This window comes from Cetorhinus maximus, chromosome 1, assembly GCF_964194155.1.
Source record: "Cetorhinus maximus chromosome 1, sCetMax3.hap1.1, whole genome shotgun sequence".
Classification (NCBI taxonomy): Eukaryota; Metazoa; Chordata; class Chondrichthyes; order Lamniformes; family Cetorhinidae; genus Cetorhinus; species Cetorhinus maximus.
The window spans coordinates 3,637,417-3,662,363 of record NC_135879.1 but is presented as its reverse complement, the minus strand read 5'-3'; the positions used below and the strand labels follow the sequence as shown (position 1 = coordinate 3,662,363).

Here is a 24,947-nt window from a genome sequence, read left to right as displayed (position 1 = left end):
AAGCTCCCACAAATAGCAATGTGATAATGACCAGATAATCTGTTTTTGTGACATTGACTAAAGGCTAAATATTGGGCACAGGGACACAAGAGAGATTTTCTTCAAAATCTTTTACATCCAACTGAGAGGGCAGACAGCACCCAGTTGAATACCTCATGCAGTAGTCAGCCCCTCAGACAGTGCAGCACTCCCTCAGTGCTACCTTGGAATGTCAGCCTAGGTTTCAGTCCTCAAGTGGGACTTGAACCCACAACATTCTGACCAGACGGGTGCTGCCCACTGACCAAGGTTGGTCAGACCTCTCCTGGAGTAACTGCTTTCAATTTCCTCTGGTGCAGGAAGTCTAGAACAAGGGAGCATAACCTTAAAATTAGAGTCAGGTTGTTCAGGGGTGATGTCAGGACGCACACCTAAAAACTCTCGAAACCTGGAACTCTCTGGCCCCAAAATGCTGTTGAGGCTTGAGGTCAATTGGAGCCTACAAAACTGAGCGTGATAGATTTTTGTCAGCTAAAGGCATTAAGGGTTATGGAGTAAATGGGGCTAAATGGACTTAAGGTGTAGATCAGTCATGTTCCAATTGAATGGTGGAACAGGCTTAACGGGCTGAATGGCCTCCCCCTGTTCCTACGGAGCTAAAACTTACAAGTTCTTGCAGCCTGCCTGGCACATATGGAACAATGGGTATCAAGGGAGCATGAATCTAATCAGACTAGGAAAAGGTTATGGGAAGTGACTGCGATGACTCGAGTGATTAATCTCCTACGAAGTGCTACAAAAAAAACAGCCTAAAACTGAAACACGTTGTCTAAGAGCGCCAGGAGGAGGAATGAATTACCTTCCCCATTAAAAATGACTTGCGTGAGTTTCCGTGCATTCTGAAATGGAGCTTTGGAGACCGATATCAGTAGGGAACAGCCAGTTTGTTTCTCCGCAGCTTCACACACAGAGAAAGCCATTTACAGTTACTGCAGCCAAATGGAAGCTCTCCTCCGTCTGCACAGCACTGATTCATTTCCCTTATACCAAGCCTGATGATTTATTCACACCCTGGCCATTTGCACCAGCTCCAGCAGCTTCCTTCACCCGACACCAGGACTCTCACACGGATCTCAAGCCTTGGACAGACTGTGAAACAGCCTCATTAAGTATGGGGCACTTTTATATTAGAGAGCCCTGGGGTAAGGCAGCTCAGAGTAAAAGGTTGAGGGATTTTGATAAGAGTATACGAGAAACTGTTACCACCAGGAGGAGGGTCAGTAACCAGGAGAAATGGATCTATGGTAATTGGCAAAAGAACATGGGGGCAGGGGGAGAGGAGGAGGAGTTTTTTTACACAGCGAGTTGTTGTGGTCTGGAATATGCTGCCTGAAAGGGCGGTGGAAGCAGATTCAAGAGTAACTTTCCAAAGGGAATTGGATAAATATTTGAAAGAGAAAATATTTACAAGGCTATGGGGAGCTAGCAAGGGGACTGGGGCTAATTGGATAACTCTTTCAAAGAGCTGGTATGGGTAAGATGGGCTGAAAAGCCTCTCTGTGCTGTGAGATCCTACTAACTTGTGAAGTTGCAATAGTTCCTTTCTCATTCCAAGGCACACTAAATTGCTTCACCGCCAGTAGATGACTTTTTGAAGTGTTGTAGGAACTACAATGCTAGCCAATTTATGCACCGTAAGGTCTGACAAACAGTGATATAACGACCCGATAATCTATTTCTTTGTGATATTGTTTGAGGGATAAATATTGGCCAAGACATCAGCAATAGCTCCCCTTCTCTTCAAAATAGTGGCCATGGGATCCTTTACGTTCATCTGAAAGGGCAGATCCATCGCCTCAAAGATAGTACCTCTGACAGTGTAGCATGCCCTACATAATCCTGACCACCTCCACTAAATCTCCCTGAGCCTCTTTGTTTTAGAGTTGTAAGTGACGCTGGCAAAGTAGAAATTACTGTTAAAATGAAAGCAAAATACTGCAGATGTTGGAAATCTGAAACATAAACAGAAAATGCTGGAAAAACTCAGCAGGTCAGGCAGCATCCACGGAGAGAGAAACAGAGTTAACGTTTCGAGTCCAATGTGACTCTTAGTTTTGACCGCTGAGTTTTTCCAGTATTTTCTGTTTTTATTATATTAAAAATGATCACTCATCCCTAGTTGCCCCAAGGTGAATAAGAGTCATCCCCAGAAACAGTAATGATCTGCTCCTGTCCTGGGGCTGTAGCCATGTTTCTACAACCCTTCCACTGGGATCTAGTGAGGCTTGCTTGTCACTCAAGGAAGGGATTAATGTAGGACCACTCAACACACCTCCATGACAACTTCCCTTAAATGTTTAAAACAAAGAGCTTGGCAGCTCAATCAAATAACAGAGGAAGAAGCATCATACAATGTACTTACTACTAATGTCAACACACAGCAATTTCTAGACTTTTTAATAATTCAATTATGGGATGTGGGCGTCGCTGGCTAGGCCAGCATTTATTGCCCATCCCTAATTGCCCCTTGAGAAGGCGGCAGTGAGCTGTCTTCTTGAACCACTGCAGTCCATGTGGTGTAGGTACACCCATAATGCTGATAGGGAGGGAGTTCCAGGATTTGACCCAGTGACAGTGAAGGAACGGCCGATATATTTCCAAATCAGGATGGTGAGTGGCCTATTTAATACCACAAAACCTCACAGACTTAACCTGTATTGAACTGATCCAAACTGACCTAGCTATAAAGGGTTAACTCAATCCAACCAGACTTATGTTGACCTGACTTGGGAACGTTTACAAGAAACTGTTAGTAGAAGAAAGAGTAAATATATCTGTGGTCATTGTTGTCATTTGTAATATTGGTCAACACAAATGCGTTACTCTATTATCGCTGGGTCAAAATCTTGGAATTCCTTTCCTAACAGCTTTGTGGGTGTACTTACACCACACCGAATGCAGTGGTTCTAGATGAAGGCTGACCACCACATTCTCAAGGGCAACTAGGGATGGACAATAAATGGCAGCCTTGCCAATGAGGCTGACATTCAAAAATTGCTTTGGTAAGTTGTTCAAAGGCAATTTTAAAGTCTTGAACCTCTCACTCCACAATACGTTGGCTCGCAGGCAATCTGAATAAGGCCACTCTTACCTTTGTCAGGTGGGAGACAAGCACAACTGAACAGAGTGACGTAGTCCACTCTGAAGTCTGTGTTAATGGGGTAGTGGTGAGACAGCTTGATCATCTTCTTGAAGGCATCGTAGATGAAGATGAAGCTGATCAACGATGAGAACCCTTCCTCGGTGAAGCGAGTGAAGTAGCGGACCAGGAAACTGGCATCCGTGGCAACGAGAATGAGACAGAGGAAGGACGACCACAAACCAATCCAGAGACGAAACTCGAGGTAGTCAAAAGCGTTGTCCCTGGAAGAGATTTTCAGATGAGTGAGTTGGTTCAAAGCATCCAAAACGCTGTGACTGTACATGCCCTAAAAGATACACAATCTAAAGCAAGTAAATTGCTTCAACACTAATGAACTTCTCACTTTGAATAAGTTGATCAACGAAATTTCAATTTAACAAACTGTGAGAGTAGAGAATACCCATCATAAGATATGTGCAGAGCAGTCTGTGCAGTAAACAATTTAACTGCAAGAAAATCACAAAAGGGAAACCATATCTGTACCCTGGTTTACTTACAGAAAATTAACAGCACAAAACAGGCCATTTGGCCCATCTGTTCCGTGCTGCTGTTTCTGTTCCACACGAACCTCCTCCCTCCCCCTCTTCATCTCACCCAATCGCCACATAGTTCTACTCCTTTTTCCTTTCTCATGTGTTTATCCAGCTTCCCCTTAATTTATACTATTGACTTCAACCACTTCCCTGTGGTAGCGAGTTCCACCTTCTCACCACTCACTGGGTAAAGAACTTTCTCCTGAATCCCCGATTGGATTTGTTAGTGACAATCTTATATTTATAACTCTTAATTTTTAATTGCTTCATAAGTCACAATGTCTACCTCATCCAACTCCTAACTGAAACTCAATTCGTAATATTGCACTTATATAGCACCTTTACCATAGTAAACTGTCCCATCGCTTCACAGAAGCATTATCAAACAAAATTTGGTGGCGAGACACGAGGAGATATTTGGACAGGTGACAAAAAGCTTGGTCAAAGAATAGGCCTTAAGGAGAATCTTTAAGGAGGAGGGAGAAGCAGAGCAGTTTAGGGAGGGAATTCCAGAGCTTAGGGGTCCAGGCAGCTGAAGACATGGTGGGGCAGAGGAAATCAGGGATGCTCAAGAAGTCAAAACTGGAGATCTGCAGAGATCCCGGAGGGTTATTGTGTAGGGGGAGGTTACAAGGGTAGGGAGGAAACGCAGCTATGGAAGGATTTGACAGCAAGAATTTTAAAAATCGAGGCATGATGGACTGGGGGCCAATGTAGGTCAGGTCAACAAACACAGGGAGTGACAGGTGAACAGGATTGGGTGCATGACAGAAGAGTTTGGGATGAGTTAAAGTTTGCAGAGGGTGGAAGGTGAGAGGCTGGCCAGGAGAGCATTGGAATTGTAACCCATAGACGCACAATTCTGACCAGAACTCCTACCAAATGAAGTTCAGCACTGGGAACACTAAACTCTAAAGTGGCCTCATCAAAACTGTCATAAAAAATCACTTTATAAAACTGATCTACGACAACATTGTCTGACATCGTTAGCAGCTCCCTCAGCATCAGGCAAGCACTTAATAGATTACTGCAATAACATACTTACACAGTTCCGACTGTACAGGGAGTTAGTCAAGTGTACAAGCACAGGATAATTTAGTATTATTTTATGGTTTCTTTAAATCAAGGGACCCACATGAATCAAAACATGAAGCATTTGCACTCATGGAAAAGGGTTTGCCTATTATTGTTTCCTGGGAAGTCACTCCATCATCACATTTATTCACAGATACTATCAGTGCGTGCGAGAATGGAACTCTATCGCGACAAAAATGGAAATGACAAAGGAAACTTATTCTCACATTTGAAAGAGCCATTGTCTAAATGTCGATGGTTAAGATTGTACGGTGGCAATGAACCCCTCAACTGAAAGGATCTCTACTCACTCTTGTGTTTACTCTCCATGACCGAGCAAAAACGCCCGGAGTTATCCTTCTGAGGCATTCCATTATCAGGCCGACCACTCTGAAGGTAGCTGTGGATTTGGAACAGCCTGGCTTCCCGTGAAGGGTTTAACTCAGTCTCTTACTCAGGTTCCCTTTCGCTCTGGCTGGTGCTGATTTTGACTCCCCCTCTTTAACAGGGTGGTGGGGGGTGGCTGGGGGGCGGTTAAGAACGGCAGGTTGTTCTACTGGACCCATTGACACTGCGAAGGAGCTACCTAATTTTGAAAGGACCCTACAGCCAGGTGTCCAAAGTGCCTGCCCGTTACAGGCGACGGGTCCCTTTTGGATATGGAATCTGGTATTCTGTGACACCACTCAGAACCCGCTTTCCTTTATTCTGTTGCAGCCTAGGGCTGGAATTTTCTGGCAGCTCCATTGGCATTGGGGCAGGTGAGGGGGGTGATGACAATATGGCGAGAAGGCCAAACATCAGTCTTACGCTGGCGTGAAAGCACAGCGGAGCCATCTGGTAATGGGATGTAAAGTAAGGCCCAACCGGAATCATCCCCCAACGCCAGATTTACCATTGCACCGACAGGAAAACACACTGTCCCAGAGCATGTGTGGACAAGTGTGACGTGCAGAAGTCGGGATTTACCGTCAGGGCCTTGCTCAGATTGCGGACACCCAGGGAGCAGAAGATGCTGGAGCCCAACAGCAACCGGAACCTGGAGGAACACGTGCATCGCCTGATGGGTGGATTCTCATGGACATGGCTCCACCGCAAAGCAGCTCTCAGAAGGTGGGAGGCCTCCATTGATGCTTCAGGTCTGCTCAGAACATCCCGGTCTTAGCCATGGGCTGCTACAGATGATCGGCAATGGGGGGAGAGGGGGCGGGGAGAGGAAGTTCCAGCTGTGAGTGGGAGAGGAAGGTGTACCGGGGGGTGGTGGTTGAGGTTGGGGACGGGGGAGAACGAAGGTGTCAGGGAGTGGTGGGTTTGGGGGGAGGAGGGAGTATGGCGGGGGAGGGTGTAATGGGGGAAGAATGCAGCAAGCAGAGAGTTAGATGTAAGGTGGGGGAGAAAGGTGTAAGGGAAAGAGTTTGGAGGGGGGCAGGAGTCTGGAGGGGGGCAGGAGTTTAGAGGGAGGAAGGAGTTTGTGGGGGGGGAAGGTGTCCGATGGGAGTAGGGAATAAGGGTGGAGAAGGAAGTAAGGGTGAGAGAGGGAGTTAGAAGTGAAGGATGTCCAGATGAATGTGCAAGGGAGGGGGCTGTGGAGTCAATGACTGCCCCCTGGGGAATGAACTGAGGGTGGGGGTGGTAAGAGGGAATGGGGAGCATGAGAGGTGGTAAAGGGAGTCAGGCGTGTGGGAGGCTGAGGGTGCGTCAGTAGCAGTAGAAGGGACGGTGAGGGTGGCTGGTGGGGACTCAGAGGCAGACATTGAGGGTGGGAGGGAGGAGGTCAGCGAGGTCAATGTGGATGGGGGTGGGATTCTCAGGAAGGTAGGGAACGTACACATTCCCCTCGACATCCTGGAAAGACAAGGGTTCGGGTTGGTAGGTGACTGTGGGGAGGTGGAAGGAGATGCCAGAGAGGTCAGCAGTGATGGGGGAAAGGACAAGGTTGAGTGGGTGAGGGGAAAGGACAGGGCAGCTAATCAAAGACTTCACTATGGCCATTGTTGTTGAAAGTGAAAGTAAGCGGAGCCTGGTGTTGGACGGGCACAGGTTCTGGACGGGAGTGTGGTCAGTGGGTGGGGGGAGATACAGCTCAGCTCAGACGGACAACGGAAAGAGAACCCCAGCAGGTAGCATTGGAAATGCTCGGGACAGTGAGATGAGTGCGATGGAGGAAGGCTCCGCGTGTGTGGGAGAGGCTTGCACGAGGCTCTGAAAGGCCCTGCCACACACACTCTCCTCCCTCCAGAATCACTCGTGGTCCAGCTGTGGGCAGCTGAACTGCTAGTGAGGTGGATCCAGGTGAGGACTCACAAAGCCTGTCATGAAGCTGAAAGACAACTTTACACATCGGGCAGAATTTTACTGGAGGTTGGCAGGCCCCACCAGCTCGGCGACGGGCGGCCAGCCGAACTCCGCCGCCGAAATGGGCCCTGCCGCCATTTTGAGTGGGCGGGCAAATTAAAGCCCACCCAGCGGGCTGCCTGATGGGAAGCGCTATGCGCTCCCTGTGCAGGGGGAGGTGGAGGGAATCCCCATCTGTCAGAGTGCGCTCTTTCACACAGTGAACGAAAGAGCGCACTGCTCCCTGAGACTAAGCGCTGTCTCAGGGAGATCGCTGAAATTATTAACATGTCCCCCTCATGTGAAAATGTCACGCGAAATGGGACATGTTCATAAATATCACATAAAGTTTATTAAAGTTTTAAAAAACGGACATGAAACCTCACCCCGCCAGTGGATGAGGTTTCATGTTTTTTAAGAAGCCCGCTGGGGCTCCTGGCCTGCCCGCCAGCCTTAAGGTTGGACGGGCAGGGCCTTTAATTATCTTAATTATCCTGTCAATGGCCTCAATTGGCCATTGACAGGTCGGCGGGCGGACAGCTGATCGCGCTGTTCCCCCATCCCACCTTCCTGAATATTTAAATGGGGCGGGATGACATCGGGGGTTCCTCTCAATGTCATTTTCCTCTCGGCGAGCGGGCCCCGCCCCCAAATCGCCGACAGAAAAATTCAGGCCATGATTCAGTGAAAGTGAATATATTTTCAGATCATAAAGTAATAAGATGTGTTCACCTGTGCAACCACTTGTGATCAGAATTTCTTAACTTTTCTAGGCCAATCACTTCTTCTAGGTGCTGCCCTGACATCCGCAGCAGGGGTGGAGACAGCCTGTGCAGTTATTGGCCCTGTTGCCTCTGATGACTTCAGGGTGTGTTCTCTGGAGGGCCAAGGCCTTGAGGGTCCCGGCTTGCTTTGTGTACTCCTGTGGGCCAGCTGCTCCCTCTGCAGTGACAGAGGACAATGTTGAGGGGGGTCACAGGCAAAGGGGATTCGGAGGGAGTGGAGAGTCTCTGGAATTTCTGAGTTGATGACCCAGGGGTATCCAGCTGCCATTCCTCCTCCCTTAAGGTGCCTGAGGGCTCCAGCCTGACTCCTTGACGGGAAGGAGAACCTGGAGGGGCATCGAGGTGCCCCGTTTCCCTCTCGCGTTGTCACTGCAGGAACTCAGCCATGCCTACCGCAATGCAGTGCAGGTCTGCTCACAACTCTGCGTTTTACTGGACCAGTGTCCCCATGGCATCTGGCATCCTTCCCATGGAGACCACCATGCGCGCACATGTGGACACGTGTCCGTGTGGTGACCACCAGATTGTGAACCCAAGCCTGCTCTAGATCTAGGTCCCACCGAGGTGTGTGTCTCTGCGCTGATGCAGGGTATGGGTAAGCGCTGTGATGGGTCTTCCAGGCTGCTTATTTCCAGCTCTCCAATGGAGGAGGTGTCCTCTTGGCTGGAGGTGAGGACCTGGATGGAGCTGAGGGTCTGTCTGGCTGAGGGTGTCAGTCACTTCACAGAGCTCCCTGTGAACCAAAGTAGAGATAATTAGTGCCTGGCAACAGAGTCAAAAGCAGGAGAGGGAGCACGCACAGTTGCTTTGAGAGAGGGATGATGTGGTGCAGGATCCTCACATGGGCGTATGCTGTCAACCTCACCGTCACCGCAGGCACGGTCCACACCCTCACCAGTCAGTGCAATGGCACACTCCTCAAACTGAGTGAGGGGTCTAATGTGGGCCAGTCCACCCCCCTGGTCTGGGACCTCTTCCTGCTGATGTGAGGCAGCTTCTCCTGCATGAAAACAGATGGAGAGTGTGAGTAGGACACATGGCACTGAGTGGAGTGTTTGTGTGGTGAGCGGAGCCATGGTCGGGATGAGGATGTGAGCTCCAGAGGATATGAGCCTGATGGAGATGTGAGGGTGTGTGTGAGAATTAGTGGTGTTGTCCCATGAGGTGTGAGATCCCTGTGGATGTGCGATGGGTTTGTGAGTGTGAGAGTTGAGAGTGATGAGGTGGTTGACTTACCCTGATGGAACGGATGAGATCATTCATCCTCTTCCTGCACTGGATGGCTGACCTCCTCTGTGCTCCGGTGGCTCTGACCGATGCTGCCACCGCCTCCCAGGCCAGATTGGTGACTCTGGTGGACCTCCCGCGGCCAGAGTTGGGGTAGAGGACGTCGCATCAGACTTCCAATGCGTCCAGCAGGCACCCCAGTGAGGCGTCACTAAATTTGGGAGCTGCTGACTTCTTTGCTTTCGGGGCCGTCTGTCACCTGGAGCAGTCCTGGTCTGTACACATGAAGTAGGCTACGCTCTGGTGCACTTTACACATGGGGCCCGGAGCGAGGAAGCGCTGAGGTCACGGTGGGGGGTGGGCAACTCAAGGCTGCCCGCCAGCGATCCAGAGTGTTTCCCATGAATACATTATTAATGAGGTGGGACACACTGGGAATGGGATGGTATGGCGTGAAAACCCACCATTGCGGCTGGCAGGTCACATGACTTTTTTTCCCCGCCTGCTACTGTACTTTGTGTAAATCTGGAATAATTCCACCCTATGTTCAGTTCCACAGGCCGTGGACATGCGGAGGCCCCTGAACCAAAAAGGTTAAGTGGCAAATTATATTTGTACACACTCATCACATCCACACACACACACACACACACCTCCATCTCCCAACCCGAGGAGGAGAGGGAGTGTTAATCTGGACCACAGCTGCCCTGGGAACCCAGCCCTCTGTGATCAGAGCAGCCGCAGCCCAATGAGTTCAGCTTCACTGAGGGTGGAAGATGGGAGGCCGGCCAGGAGAGCCTCAGAGTGGCTAAGTCTGGAGATAACAAAGATGTGGTTTTCAGCAGCAACTGATCTGGAGTTGCAAATAGGCGGTAACAGTGATGGTGAGGAATATCAAAGATTGTTGGTAGTGAAGCACAAAAGTGAAGGAATGAGAATATTTATAAACAAGAGAATAGGATGGTTAAGAGAGATCTGATTGTTAGCAGCTGTGAGAGGTCTCCTTATGCAGTTAGATGGACTTATTCCTCATCTTTCAGCTTTGGAAGTGTTTTTTTGTTTCATTCTGATGTGTTGGCAAGAGAGACACTGCCTGTAGTCTTTGCTTCTCTTGGAATTATGTCCAAAGCAACTATTCTATTCCTGGAAGAGGAGTCTGTCTCCAAAGCCCAGTTCCAGGCTGGCACACAACAGGTTACCCACTAGGGACACATAATAATGGCATGGTAGTCTTCGAGGTCACACAGAGCCACTGATGCCAACTCCGCTGATTGGTGACAGTCACAAATGTCCACTGTGGCAATGATGTTCACTTTAGCTCGGCTTCAAGCTGAGGTCACGCTCAGTTTGGGGTGTGCCACAGTGGGTACTGTCACAGCAATAACAACCTATACTTCCAATGCTGTACTGGACCCAGTTCTGATGAGAGGTTCATCAACCCGAACTGTTAATTCCATTTCTGTCTCCACAGATGCTGCCAATCCTGCTGAGTAACTGGAAGTTTCTGCTTTTAAATCATTAAAACGCAAATTGGCTGGTCATCGTCACATTGCTGTTTGTGGGATCTTGCTGTGTGCAAATTGGCTGCCGCGTTTCATACATGACAACAGTGAAAATACTTCAAAAAGTACTTAATGGGCTGTAGAGCTTCCTGGGGACACCCTGAGGTCGAGAAAGGCGCTATATAAATACAAATCCTTTCCTTCCTGTTCTTGGTGAGGAAAAGTAATTATCGGAGTATCAGCTGGCTAGGTGCCTGCAGATATTTCATTAAATCACAGCAGATTTTACCCACTCCAATCAACACTGGGAGCAGCAGATGCTAACTTTTTATAAAAAAAAGAATTTAAAAATAGATACTTATTAAACATACGCTACCTATGCAAGACTGAATCACAAATCCATTCAGCTCGAGGGGCGATTGAAACAGATTTAAACAATGAATAGATCACTGTTTCTACTATTTTCAAGGTCTAAATAGAATCATTTGTCCCATTGTGTGTGTGCCAGCTCTCTGTAAGAGCTACTCCACCTAGACACCATCTCCTACCTTTTCCCTGTTATTGTTTCCCCCTTCAGATAATTATCCAATTCCCCTTTGAAAACCATGATTGAATCAACCTCCACCATATTCTCAGGCAGGGCATTTGAGATCCTAATCACACATAAAAAAACTTTTCCTCATGTCGCATTGTTTATTTTGCCAATTACCTTAAATCTGTGTCTTCCACCAGTGGGAACAGTTTCTCCCTATCTACTCTGCCCAGACCTCTCATGATTATGAACATCTCTTACCAAACCCCCTCTTAATCTTCTCTTCTCCAGGAAAGAAGACCAAACTTCTCCAATCCATCCACGTAACTGAGGTCTCTCATCCCCGAAACCGTTCTCATGAATCTTATCTGCACTCTCTCCAAAGCCTTCATACCCTTCCTAAAGTGCGGTGCCCAGAACTGGATGCAATACTCCAGCTGAGGCTGAACTAGTGTTTTATAAAGGATCACTATAACTTCCTTACCTTTGTACCTTATGCTTCTATTTATAGCTCAATCAGAAAGGGATTTTGATGCAGTAAATAAAGAGAAGCTGTTTTCACTGTCAGGGGGGTCAGTAACCAGAGGACACAGATTTAAGATAATTGCTAAAAGAACCAGAGGAAGATGAGGAGTGGTTAATTTACACAGCGAGTTGTTGTGAGTTGGAACGCACTGTCTGAAAGAGTGGTGGAAGCAGATTCAATAATAACTTTCAAAAGCGAATTGGATAAATACTTGAAAAGGAAGCATTTTCTGGGCTATGGGGAAAGAGCGGGACTTGGATAGTTCTTTCAAAGGGCTGGCGCAGGCAAGGAGGGCTGAATGGCCTTAGTCTGTGCTCTATCATTCTATGAAGCAGTACAAACTGAAAGTAGCTACAACATGCCTGTGCAGAAATGCAGGCACAGTGCATAACTACACAGAACAGAGCACGAGAGCTCTGTCTAATTGCCAGTGATGTACGTTTTCTGTCAGGTTGAGGTTTGTTAGTGACCGGAGGTAAACTCGCTCTTTTGATGAAGAATAGGAGAATATTCCAGGTTCTCCCCATTTAATCTATCAAAACCCCATCTAATCTAAATCTCCTCTTAACCTTCTCTGCTCTAAGGAGGACAATCCCAGCTTCTCCAGTCTCTCCACACAACTGAAGTCCCTGAACTCTGGAACCGTTCAAGTAAATCCTCCTTTGTACCCTCCCCAAACATCCTTCCTAAAGTGCAGTACCCAAGAACTGAACACAATTGGATCATCCAGCTGGGATCTAACCAATGTTTTATAAAGGTTTACCCTAACTTTGCACTCTGTTACCCCCAGAATTCAGCATGTCTTTTTTAAAACAACTTCATTGACTTGTCATACCACTCTCCAAGATCTGTGCACATCATTAACTCTTGAGCTTTGCTGTTCCTGCACCACTTTAAAGATTGTACCAATTCGTTTACACTGTGGTTACACTTACTTGCTAAAGCTGAAGAGGAGACGCTCAAAGACTAGTACAGGCCCGGTGCTGCTCAGGATGGTGAGTGGCTGCCCAGCAAAAAGGCAGAAGACGGTTCCAGTAATCGCTGTGCCCAGGAAACTCTCCAGCACCCCCTAAGATACACAAGAAATCAGAAGCAGCAAACTCCGGCAGACACGCGGGTCATGAACTCCCTTAGGAGGCTTTCCGGCCTGAGAGAAATGTTACATAGTGTTTACGGCACGAAAACAGACTATTCCGCCCAACGAGTCCTTCCTGGTGTTTATTCTTCTCCCAAATCCCCTGCCATCCTTCCCCATCTCATCATCAGAAGGTTCTTCTATTCCTTTCTCCCTCATAACCAGCTCCCCCATAAATGTCTCCATTCACCTCAGCCACTCCCTGTGGGTGTGTTCCACATTCTCACCACTCTCTGGGTAAAGGAGTTACTTTACAGAGTAAGAGATGCAATCAGCATATTCAGTACCTCTAAAGAAACATCGAATGCTATTAGATGCTACTATTTATTGCGCTGTAGGGAGCAACCAAAAGGTTTGTGATAAAAAGCAAAATCCATTTGATAAACAATTCATTCTGGACCTATAAATTAAGTGTAACAGTGAAATTCATTATTCATAGAATCATGCAGCAGCAAAGAGGACCATTTGGCCCATTGTAACTGTGCTGTCTCCTTGAAAGAGCCATAGGGCTGGATAGGATAGATGCAGGAAGGATGTTCCCCCTGGCTGGGGAGGCGGGGTGAATCTAGAACCAGGGGTCACAGTCTCAGGATAAGGGGCAGGTCATTTAGGACTGAGATGAAGAGGAATTTCTTCACTCAGAGGATGGTGAATCTTTGGAGTGTTCTCACCCAGAGGGCTGTGGAGGTTCAGTCATTGAGTATGTACAAGACAGAGATCAATAGGTCTCTAGGTATTAAAGACATCAAGGGATATGGGGATAGTGCAGTAAAATGACGTTGAGGTAAATCAGCCATGATCTAGTTGAATGGCAGGCTTGAAGGGCCGAATGGCCTACTCCTGCTCCTATTTCCTATGTGCCGAAGAGTCGCACTCTCCCCTGCACTTTCCCCACAGCCCTGCAAATGATCTCTTTTCAAATATTTATTCAATTCCCTTTCGAAAATTACTATTCCAACTGTTCTTTCAGGCAGCACCTTCCAGGTCACAACATCTCACTGGTTTTGTGCCATTTCGTTTATTTTGCCTTTTCTGTTTATTTCTCTTCCAAAATATATCAATTCGCCCTTCTCCACATTAAATTCCCTCTGCCTTGCCTCTTCCCATTTCACCAATCTGCCTATGTCATCCTGTAATCTGCCACTCGCCTCCTCAATTTTTTAAAATCACGTTTTCAATCTTTGTGCCACCAGCAGACTTTGAGGTTATGTGTTCAAATCAAATCCAGGCTCTTGATATCTGAAAAAGCAATGCTAGGAAGGATGTGATTGCACTGGAGGGGGTGCAGAGGAGATTCACCAGGATGTTGCCTGGGATGAAACATTTAAGTTATGAAGAGAGGTTGGATAGACTTGGGTTGTTTTCGTTGGAGCAGAGAAGACTGAGGGGGCGACCTGATTGAGGTGTACAAGATTATGAGGGGCATGGACAGGGTGGATAGGGAGCAGCTGTTCCCCTTAGTTGAAGGGTCAGTCACGAGGGGACATAAGTTCAAGGTGAGGGGCAGGGTGTTTGGGGGGGGTGGGTGTGTGAGGAAATACTTTTTTACCCAGAGGGTGGTGACGGTCTGGAATGCGCTGCCTGGGAGGGTGGTGGAGGCGGGTTGCCTCACATCCTTTAAAAAGTACCTGGATGAGCACTTGGCACGTCATAACATTCAAGGCTATGGGCCAAGTGCTGGTAAATGGGATTAGGTAGGTAGGTCAGGTGTTTCTCACGTGTCGGTACAGACTCGATGGGCCGAAGGGCCTCTTCTGCACTGTGATTCTGTGATCCTGACTCTGACGCCTGAGAGACACAATTCCCTCCAGTCTGTTACATAACTGCTCACCGTTACTCTCTACTTTCTTCGATCTCTGTGAGCTAAATTGCTAAACATGCTGACACTGCCCCTTTAATCCACGGCCTTCAATTTTGCCGACACGTCTATTCTGAGGAAAGATGGTTCAAGTGGTTCATAGAGTCATAGAGTTATACAGCACAGAAACAGGCCCTTTGGCCTAACATGTCCGTGCCGGCCATCAAAGTTCACCTCTATGTTGGAAGATTCTATGATAAGGAGGCCACAATACTCCTTGGAACGCGTGAATCTACATGTGGTAGAGGAACAAAGGGATCTGGGGATACAAATATAACAAATCACTAAAAGTTGCGATGCAAGTTAATAAGGCCAGAATAGAAGGAAAACAAACATTGCAGTTCATTTCTGGAAGGGTTAAAATTGAAAAGAAGTTATGTTAAATTTCTCCAAATGGAGAACTGTGAGCAGTTCTGGTCTCAATATTACAAAAAAAGGCAATGTAGAAGGTCAAAAATGATTTACCACAGAGATATTAAAACTGAGAGCTATCAGGAAAGACTGAACAAACTGGGCCTCTTTTTTCTAGAAAAGAGAAGACTGAGGAATGATCTGATAGAGGTCTTTAAAATTCTGAAGGGGTTTGATAAGGTAAGGCACAGACAAGATGTTTTCACTTGTTGGGGAGTCCTGAACCAGGGGTCATCAAGATAAGACAGTCACTAATAAATCCAATAGGTAGTTCGGGAGAAACTTCTTTACCCCAGAGAGTGGTAATAATCACACTATTTGTGTAGTGTTTGCGCAGCCACAGCGTAGGTGCATTTAAGGGGAAGCTAGATTAACACTTGAGGGAAAAAGAGAAAGTCATGCTGATGGGGTGAGATGAAGGGGGATGGGAGGATACTCACCTGAAGAATAAACACCAGTATGGTACAGTTGGGCCAAATGGCCTGTTTTTGGGCTGTAAAATTTTATGTAGTTCCATATGTTCCAGGCTTGAACGCAAGTGACAATCAGCACGTTGCCCTCTAAATAGGACAAACTGGGAGCAAAAGATACCTGACCTGTAATGGAAAGCAGCTACCAACCTGCATGTTATCAGTAGCATCTCCAAGGAGGCCTCCGAAGGTGATAGCGTTGGTCACAGTCCCCAGGTAGATGAACAAAACAGCAGAAAGTGACTGGATGCTCAGAGCATCGTAAAAGTCGCTGGCAAACCACGGGATTTTCCTCTTGATGTCAGCCACAAAACCACCAAACAACCTGAGAAGTCAGACAGATAAAAGCGAGAACAGTTCGTAAGAACATAAGAGGTAAGAAATAGGGGCTGCAGTCGGCCATTCAGCCCCTCGATCCTGCTAGGCCCTTCAGCACAAACAAGGTGATTGGCCCCCCTCACTTCCACTTTCCACACTATCCCCATATTCCTATAATTACAAGAAAACAAGAAAAGAGGAGCTGGGGTCAGCCATTTCAACCAGGGTCTCTGAGCGCACGCAGGCAAATGCACAGTGTGTGAAGTTTGTAAATTATATTATTGCGTCCAATTCCACGTTTTAGAGGCATAATCAAGCCAATCAGAAAAAGTATCTGGGAATACAAGGTTATATAATAAATGTGAGAGCATAAGGAATAGGAGCTGGAGCTGACCATTCGGCCCATCGAGCCAGCTCCACTATTCAACAAGATCATGGAAGAACTGTTTGTGGCCTTAACCCCATTTCCCTGTCTGCACCCCCCCATCACCCTTGGCTCCCTTGTCGATTAAAAATCTGTCTAACTCAACCCTGAATGTAGTGACCCAGCCGCCACTGCTGTCTGGGGAAGAGAATTCCACAGACTGACATCCCTCAAAAAGAGGAAACATCTTCTCACCTCAGTCTTAAATGGAAGACCCCTTATTTTAAACTGTACGCTCTAGTTCTGGATTCCACCACGAGGGGAAACATTCTCTTCACATCAACCCTGTCAAGCCCCTTCAGAATCTAGTCTTTATACAATGCACTTCATCATCTCTTTCTCATTGGCAAACAACAGATTAACTCCTGGGAGTTGGGCGATGTTATGAGTGTAACTGGGGCAGCTATTACGAGACAGGGCACCGTAAATAGCAATCTGTTTTCAGTTAAGGGGAATGTACTGGCCAAGACACCTCACTTTACCGCAGCATCCTTGACATGCCCCACTAACAGGAGCTTCAGTTTAACGTTTCACTGAAGAGTGGCACCTCTGACAATGTAGCACTCTCTCAATACCGCAAAAGATGTCGGCCGTATCCTGGGCTGAAGATTGACTCCCTCAACCGCTTCAAGGGGAATCTGGAATGAGGAGTTGTAACCTTCAAATTAGAGGCAGGTCATTCATGGGGTGATGTCAGGAAGCACTGCTTCAAACAAAAGATGTGGGAATCTGGAACTCTCTCTCCCCACGATGCTGGGGATCAATTGAAAATTTCAAAACTGAGATGGACAGGTTTCATTAGGTAAGGGTATCAAGGGTTTTGGCACCGGGGCAGGTGGATGAGCACAATTCAGCCCTGATCTAACTGAATAGCGGCCCTGGCTCGAGGGGCCGAATAGCCTCCCTCCTTTCCCTGTGAAAATTGCTAATTTAGGAGCAACAGTGCGACTAACTGATTCAAGTGGGTGCACAACACTTGTCGACAATTATTAATTACACTTGAGCTTTGTCCTAAAGACTCAGAAACATGGAAACAAGTAAAAACCACAGTGAAAATCACTGTCCAAAGGAACTGAAGCTTAATTCCTCGCATTAGTTTTTTTTCAGTTAACTTTGTTTAGTAGCTAAATATTTATCAATGTGGCAGATTTGTCCTTACTTTCCAGTTTTCTTCAGTTCATCTGGGATTTCATGCCCCCCACCTCCCTGTCCACCATCATGAGGCATGTCTCCGTTCATCTGGATACTTTCTCCTCCTGAAAACATGTTCTTCCTATTGAAAATGAAGATTCTGTTAAAACACTCAGCTTCCTCAAGCACATCGAGTTACATTGTCTCCAAAGTACAGAAAAAGGCCCATTTGGCCCAATTGATCCTTGCTGGTGTGTACACGCCACTCCAGCCTCCTCCCATACCTCTTCATCTCACCCTCTCATCACATCCTTCTATTCCTTTCTCCCTCGTGTCTTTATCCAGCTTCCCCTTAAATGTATCTACACTATTCGCCTCAACCATTCCTTAGGTGATAGCGAATTCCACATCACTGTCCAATCCACAGCAGCTTGTGGAATTGGAATTCAGTTGATAAATCTGGAAATGAAAGCTAGTCTCAGTGATGGTCACCGTGAAACTGTCATTAATTGTCATAAAAACCCATCTGGTTCACTTATGTCCTTTAGGGAAGGAAATCTGCCGTCCTTACCTGGTCTGGCCTACACATGACTCCAGACCCACAGCAATGTGGTTGACTCTTAACTGCCCTCTGAAATGGCCTAGCAAGCCACTCAGTTCAAGGCTAATTAGGGATGGGCAGCATATGCTGACCTTACCAGCAACACCCACATCCCATGACAAAAATAAAGAAAAAAAAATCTCTCTGGGTAAAGGAGTTTCTCCTGAATTCTTTATTGGATTTATTAAAGACTATCTTATATTTATGGTCCCGAGTTTTTACAAAGTAAAAACACCTTCTCTACCTCTAGCCTATCAAGCCCTTCATAATTTTAAAGGCCTCTATCAGGTCACCTCTCGGCCTTCTCTTTTCTAGAGAAAAGAATCTCAGCCTGTTTTATCTTTCCTGATGGATATAACCTCTCAGTTCTGGTATCATCCTTGTGAACCCTTTTTGCAACCTCTCTAGTGCCTCTACATCCCTTCAACAGTAAGGAGATAGTATGGTGCAGGATGTAGTGTCCCTGTTTCCTGACCCAGAAGCTCTGGGTTCAAGTCCCACTCCAGGACTTGATGACCAAGGGAGGTATGTCCAGAATATAACTAAACTTGCAAATCCTTCCAGCACATGCCAGTTTGCTGTGGTCCCACAGATTAAATAGATTCTTCCACTCATTTTGAATTCAATGCCTGACAGGAGAATCAAATATTTAGTCCTCAGATTTGGCCCCATCCCTCCAATTTTTGTGGACATGAGGATAACAGACAGGATGTGATTTTAAACAAACCCCCTCGGGCTGAAACTGACAGGCTTGGGAACCCCTCCAAAAAAAAGGCAAATGATGGAAATCTGAAATAAAAAACCGAAAATGCTGTAAAGGGTCAGCAGATCTGGCAGAGTCTGTGGTGAGAGAAGTGGAGTTAATGTGGAGTTCAGGTCAATGATGGGTTCGGATGAAAGGTCATCGACCTGAAACATTAACTCTTGTTGATTTTCTGTTGTTATTTTGGATTGGGAGTGCCCCTGGTTTCACACTCGACCTGGTATTATACACTTCACTGAGGAATATTAAGCAGGGGGTAGAATCAGAGCCCCACCAAGTGGTAACGCCCAGTTAAGGGCCTCATCCCGCTGTCACTGGTATTCACCCTGGCCTTTTTGTGCTTGCAAGCTCCCGGGGGAAGAGGTGGGGGGGATGGGTCTGTCATTGTCAGGCACTCAGTGCCTGATCAAAGGACCAAGCATCAGTGAGTGGGTGGGCTGCAGAGAGCCACCTCCATGTCCTTGCTACTGACACCCCATTCTCTGCGAATCCCAGCCCGTGAGCCCCCTCTCCTGCCATAACTCACCTGTGGCCTGGGTCCCTTGGGCGATCCAAGGCCTCAGGTGGATGTCATACCGGCGGCAGCCACTGGTGGTGCTACCAAGCAACGGAAAGTGGCTGGCCTCTGGTTAGCCAATGGCTCTCAGCATGTGATCCTTCCATCCATGGGATCTTGGATCTTGGGGGAAGGCCTGCCGCTGGACTGTCAATTGCCTAATTGGCTCTTAATTTGGTGAGCCATCTGATAAAGCGGCAACTTGTGGCTCTTGCCAGCTCTCCAGCCAGCGGCAAGACCCCTATCACCTCCATTAAATACTGCCCGTAAAGTGTGTGGGAATATGAGCCACATCTCATTGAGGTAGGCTACAGTTAGTATGACCACAATTAAAAACTTTGGGCGAATCTGTGTCTGTCCGCTGAGAAGGCCTTGATTTTATCAAGGGTGAAAGTACCCAACAAATGTTTTATCTTGTAACAATTCCACCTGAGTGCTGTTTAAAACTGGCCAGAACTGGAATAGCTCATAAAGTTTCAATTTTATTTCTGCTTATTATAGAACAGGAAGATGATATTGCAAAAGTTTTGGCCTATGTCCATTGATTAACATTTGAAAGCCATAGTATTTTATCTTATCTACAGTTTAATATAGTGATTATTGTGCACATTAATAAAGCAGCACACTACAGGTTCAGCATTTGGCCTTTAGAAGGGTTTTCAGCTGCTTGGGCCGTACGCTCTCCACCTCTCCCTTGCCTCCTTTAAGGCACTCCTTACAACCTCCTCTTTGACCATCTTTTGGTTACCTGTAATATCTCCTTACAAAGCTCAGTGTCAACCTTTTGCCTGGTTACGCTCCCTCTGAAGCACCTTGGGGTGTTCTACAATACTGAAGGTGCTACATAAATGCCAAGTTGTTGGTGTTGAGATCCCAACAGATTTCCTTTCCCCTAACCTGGGGCTAATTGTAGTGATTCTCCTGCCCGATATCAGGGGTCTGAGCAGACTGAGGATCAAACATCCAAACTCCAACCCAGCAGCATTTGGGAGGAGTCCCTTAGTTAGTCGACTTTAGTGGGATTTCTTACATGGTTGTGTTTAAAAATTCTTTGGAGTTATCAACAGTCACAGATTGCAACTCTTTCGAGTACAATCACAGTTCTTGGTTTCCGGGAGTGGGACATGAACCCACAACCCTCTGATTCAAAGGCGAGGGTGCTATGAACTGAGCCACAGCTGACACCTCATGGTTGTGTTTAAGGAGGAGGAGGGGGAGATGGTGGCAGATTCCTCCCTCCCAATTCCATCATGGCAGTTAGTGGAATTTAAATTCAATTAATAAATCTGGATTGGAAGCTAGTCTCAGTAATGGTGACCATAAAACTATTATCGATTGTTGTAAAAACTCATCTGGTTCACTGATGTCCTTTAGGGAAGGAAATCTGCCATCCTTACCCGGTCTGGCCTACATGTGACTCCAGACCCACGGCAATGTGGTTGACTCTTAACTGCCTCTGAAATGGCCAAGCAAGCCACTCAGTTGAAGGGCAATTAGGGATGGACAACAAATGCTGACCTTGCCGGCAACACCCAGATCCCATGAAAGAATAAAAAAATGACCAACAACCTGCTGAGAATTCTGCTGAATCTGCAAACACACGCAGAGTTTGTGCGAACTTTAAACAGTTCCAAATCTCTCACTACCCAAACAGCCAAATGAAGCAGTCAAACAATTACCAGCAGAGCCACAACACTTATGGAAAATTTGATTAAAGAAAGAGCCTGCATTCGTATAGCACCTAATCAGATCCTCAGGATGCCCTGAAAGTACTTCAAACCAATTCATTACTCTTTTGCAGTGTTGTTACGGTTTTGTTATTTAGGCAACTTGAATATAAATAGACTCGAAATTTGTCAAATGAATTTGGCCAAATCGGATTCTTTCAGGAGTTTATCCAGTCAATTAATAACATTGATCTATAATTCAGATCAAATCACGTTTGAGGGTAATACAGGAACGAGAACCTCGTACGGGATTCGTACCTGAATCACTGATAACTCTTATCGTGGCCCTGGGGTAATAACAACTAGCAGCATTTAAGTAGCACCTTTAATGAAGTAAAATATTGTAAGCATTTCACAGCCCCCACGTTGTCAAACAAAATTTGACACTGAGCCACATAAGATAATATTAGGACAGGTGACCAAAAGTTTGGTCAGAAAGGTAGGTTTTTACAGAGTGGTTTAAAGGAGGAGACAGAGGAAGGGAAGCAGAGAGGAATTCCAGAGCTTAGGATCCAGGCAGTTCAAGGTATGGCCGCCAACAGTGGAGTGATAAAGATCGGGGGTGCTGAAAAGAAGAGAATTGAAGGAGCGCAGTGATCTCTGAATGTTGTAGGGCTGAAGGACGTCACAGAGAGAGGGCGGGTGAGGCCATGGAAAGATTTGAGTGAATTTTAAAACTGAGGCATTGCTGTGCTATGAGCCAATATAGGTCAGTGAGCACAAGAAGTAATGGGCAAACAGGACTTGGTGCAAGTTAAATTAGTGGCAACAACAGCCTCCACCGCGGTCACTATGCCTCTGTGCACTCTGATGTTGGAAATAATTTGTAGCGGGTGATGTTTTCAATGCCTAGCCAACATTCTGGATGTCGGATGAGCACAGTGCATTCTCATGGGTCTGTTATGGTTTGAATTTAGAACAAATATGTTGTTGACCAGAGATATATTTCATTAAACAGTTATTAAATTAAAACTTTTTCTTAATCTGAGAAGAACCACAAAACTTTTGGTACTGTGGAAACAAACTGCACTTTAACTGGGGCTAATTTGTTTCTACAGTGAGGATCTTAGGGCATGTTGTGTGAAGGATGCTGCACATCCACCTATCAGCAGTTTCTACTCCTTTATGCAGCTGTACAGTAATATACAATGGGATAAACATGCTCCTTAATCTGTCCTTGCAATCACTTCCTGCTTCTTCTGGGCCTTTACATGTGACCTGACAAAGCAGGCCTTCGGAACTTGGATGCAAACACTTCAACCTTGGAATGGGACTGAACAAATATTACTGTCCAACCACAATCATAAGAATGTTTTTAAGTGTTAGCCATGGCTCAGTGAGCAGCTGCTTTGCCTCTGAGGAAGATAGCTCTGGGTTTGAGCACCGCTCCAGACTCTGAATAAAAATCCAGGCTGACACTCCCAGTGCAGTACTGAGGGAGTTCTGCACTGTCGGAGGGTCAGTACTGAGGGAGTTCTGCACTGTCAGAGGGTCAGTACTGAGGGAGTGCTGCACTGTCGGAGGGTCAGTACTGAGGGAGTGCTGCACTGTCGGAGGGTCAGTACTGAGGGAGTGCTGCACTGTCAGAGGGTCAGTACTGAGGGAGTGCTGCACTGTCAGAGGGTCAGTGCTGAGGGAGTGCTGCACTGTCAGAGGGTCAGTGCTGAGGGAGTGCTGCACTGTCAGAGGGTCAGTACTGAGGGAGTGCTGCACTGTCAGAGGGTCAGTACTGAGGGAGTGCTGCACTGTCAGAGGGTCAGTACTGAGGGAGTGCTGCATTGTCAGAGGGTCAGTACTGAGGGAGTGCTGCACTGTCAGAGGGTAAGTACTGAGGGAGTGCTGCACTGTCAGGGGGTCAGTATTGAGGGAGTGCTGCACTGTCAGAGGGTCAGTACTGAGGGAGTGCTGCACTGTCAGAGGGTCAGTACTGAGGGTGTGCTGCACTGTCAGAGGGTCAGTGCTGAGGGAGTGCTGCTCTGTCGGAGGGTCAGTACTGAGGGAGTGTTGCACTGTCGGAGGGTCAGTACTGAGGGAGTGCTGCACTGTCGGAGGGTCAGTACTGAGGGAGTGCTGCACTGTCAGAGGTGACGTTCTTCAGGTGAGACATTAAACCGAGCAGGCTCTATCTGCTCTCTCAGGTGGATGTAGCAGATCCCATGACATGATTTCAAAGAAGAACAGGGAGTTCTCCCCAGTGTCCTGGCCACTCCCAAACAACAGATTATCCGGTTATTAGCATGATATTGTTTGTGGAATCTTGCTGTGCACACTGAAGCATTCTGTACAGAGATAATAGACAAAAGTGAAAGTCTGGGAGTGTGGGTGCTGACGGGGATAGGGGAATGTTCAAAAAAGGTGTTATCGTGGGAAGCGTCACACACTTGTGTCCCTTCATGAGTAATGAAGTGAATTAGCTCCCTGAGAAGTTCACCAGAATCTACAGCTGTTAGACCATTAAGTAGAACGGGAAAAGAAGAGAAAAAAGAGACAGGCAGAGCCAGAGAGGGCATTAGGAAAAAGGAAGGTATGGAAGGGTCGGACAGAAGGAGGGGGTGAAAGAAAATACCAGACAGGTTTTAAACACTGAGATAAAAACAAAAAACTACTGCGGATGCTGGAAATCCAAAACAAAAACAGAATTACCTGGAAAAACTCAGCAGGTCTGGCAGCATCGGCAGAGAAGAAAAGAGTCGACGTTTCGAGTCCTCATGACCCTTCAACAGAACTGAAGTATAGTTAGGAGAGGGGTGAAATATAAGCTGGTTTAAGGTGGGGGACCACCTTTAACACATCTTTGTTCCTTTGTCTGTGACATCTTTTGGTTATCTGCTCCTATCACTGCTTGCTTGTTCCTACTACCACCCCTCCCCCCCAACTTCTCTCCGCCCCCCCCAACCTTAAACCAGCTTATATTTCACCCCTCTCCTAACTATACTCAGTTCTGCTGAAGGGTCATGAGGACTTGAAACGTCAACTCTTTTCTTCTCCGCCGATGCTGCCAGACCTGCTGAGTTTTTCCAGGTAATTCTGTTTTTGTTTTAGCTTTTAAACACTCTTAAACAAATGGAGATCAAAAGGCAAGAAAAAACATCTTTTTAATTTCTCCTTTGAGAAAAACCATGAGAGATAACTGCTAACAATAAGCAGATGGTGATAAAGCAGGGTGTCGATGCAATAGTAACAGCTGATCATTGCTGTCATGTTTTGTATATAAAGGGCGTGTGTTATAACCACTCTTTGCAATTGTCAGAGGGTCCATCGAAGAAGTATTTGTGCAATCTCTAAACTTTACACCTCCTCTGGCCTCCTGTCTCCAATCAGCCCCAAATTTACCCACGACGGTGATGGTGCACCCTTTGACCTGGCAGGTCGGCTATTTGACCCTGTGTCACGCCAAGATAACCTCTGAGATTCAAAACACTATCACCGTGACCTCCTTCCCTCCCCGCACTCCTTTAATTTTTTGGTTTTCAAGAAATTTTAAAATGGAAAGAAATAATCACAAAAGGGAAGATAAGCATTTTGTTTATTTTTAGAGTTCTTTGAAGTCATGCCCTTTAAAGATGAGTGAATGAGCATTAATTTGTTTGCTGGCCCCTCTGTTGCCATTAGATTTCTCACTTATCCTGCCGCTGTGAGAAGCTCTGAATGCAGAGCTGCACAAAAATCATTTGCTGCACTTTCCCGAAATTTTATTGTTAGGGTAGGAATAAATGAAAGACTTGCATTTATGTAGCACCTTTCACAACCTCAGAACATCCCAAAGCACTTTACAGCCAGCATAGTCACTGTTGTAATGTAGGAAACACAATTTGCACACAGAAAGCTCCCACAAACAGGAACGTGATTTTTTTTTAAA

The 24,947-nt window shown here is 46.6% G+C and overlaps 1 protein-coding gene across 6 annotated transcripts in view; it reads right to left on the bottom strand.

Annotated features, from left to right (window-relative positions):
• The window catches only part of LOC144695783 (electrogenic sodium bicarbonate cotransporter 1-like), a 201,165-nt gene that overhangs the window by 95,807 nt on the left and 80,411 nt on the right, over positions 1 to 24,947 (bottom strand). For all 6 annotated transcript variants that reach the window (XM_078567229.1, XM_078566891.1, XM_078566807.1 and 3 more), the window contains 4 exons: positions 17,470 to 17,583; positions 15,719 to 15,893; positions 12,630 to 12,763; positions 3,131 to 3,402 (listed from right to left, as the gene is read on the bottom strand). In XM_078567229.1, coding sequence (XP_078423355.1) covers positions 3,131 to 3,402; positions 12,630 to 12,763; positions 15,719 to 15,893; positions 17,470 to 17,583 — 695 coding nt within the window. The remainder of the gene's footprint in view (positions 1 to 3,130; positions 3,403 to 12,629; positions 12,764 to 15,718; positions 15,894 to 17,469; positions 17,584 to 24,947) is intronic.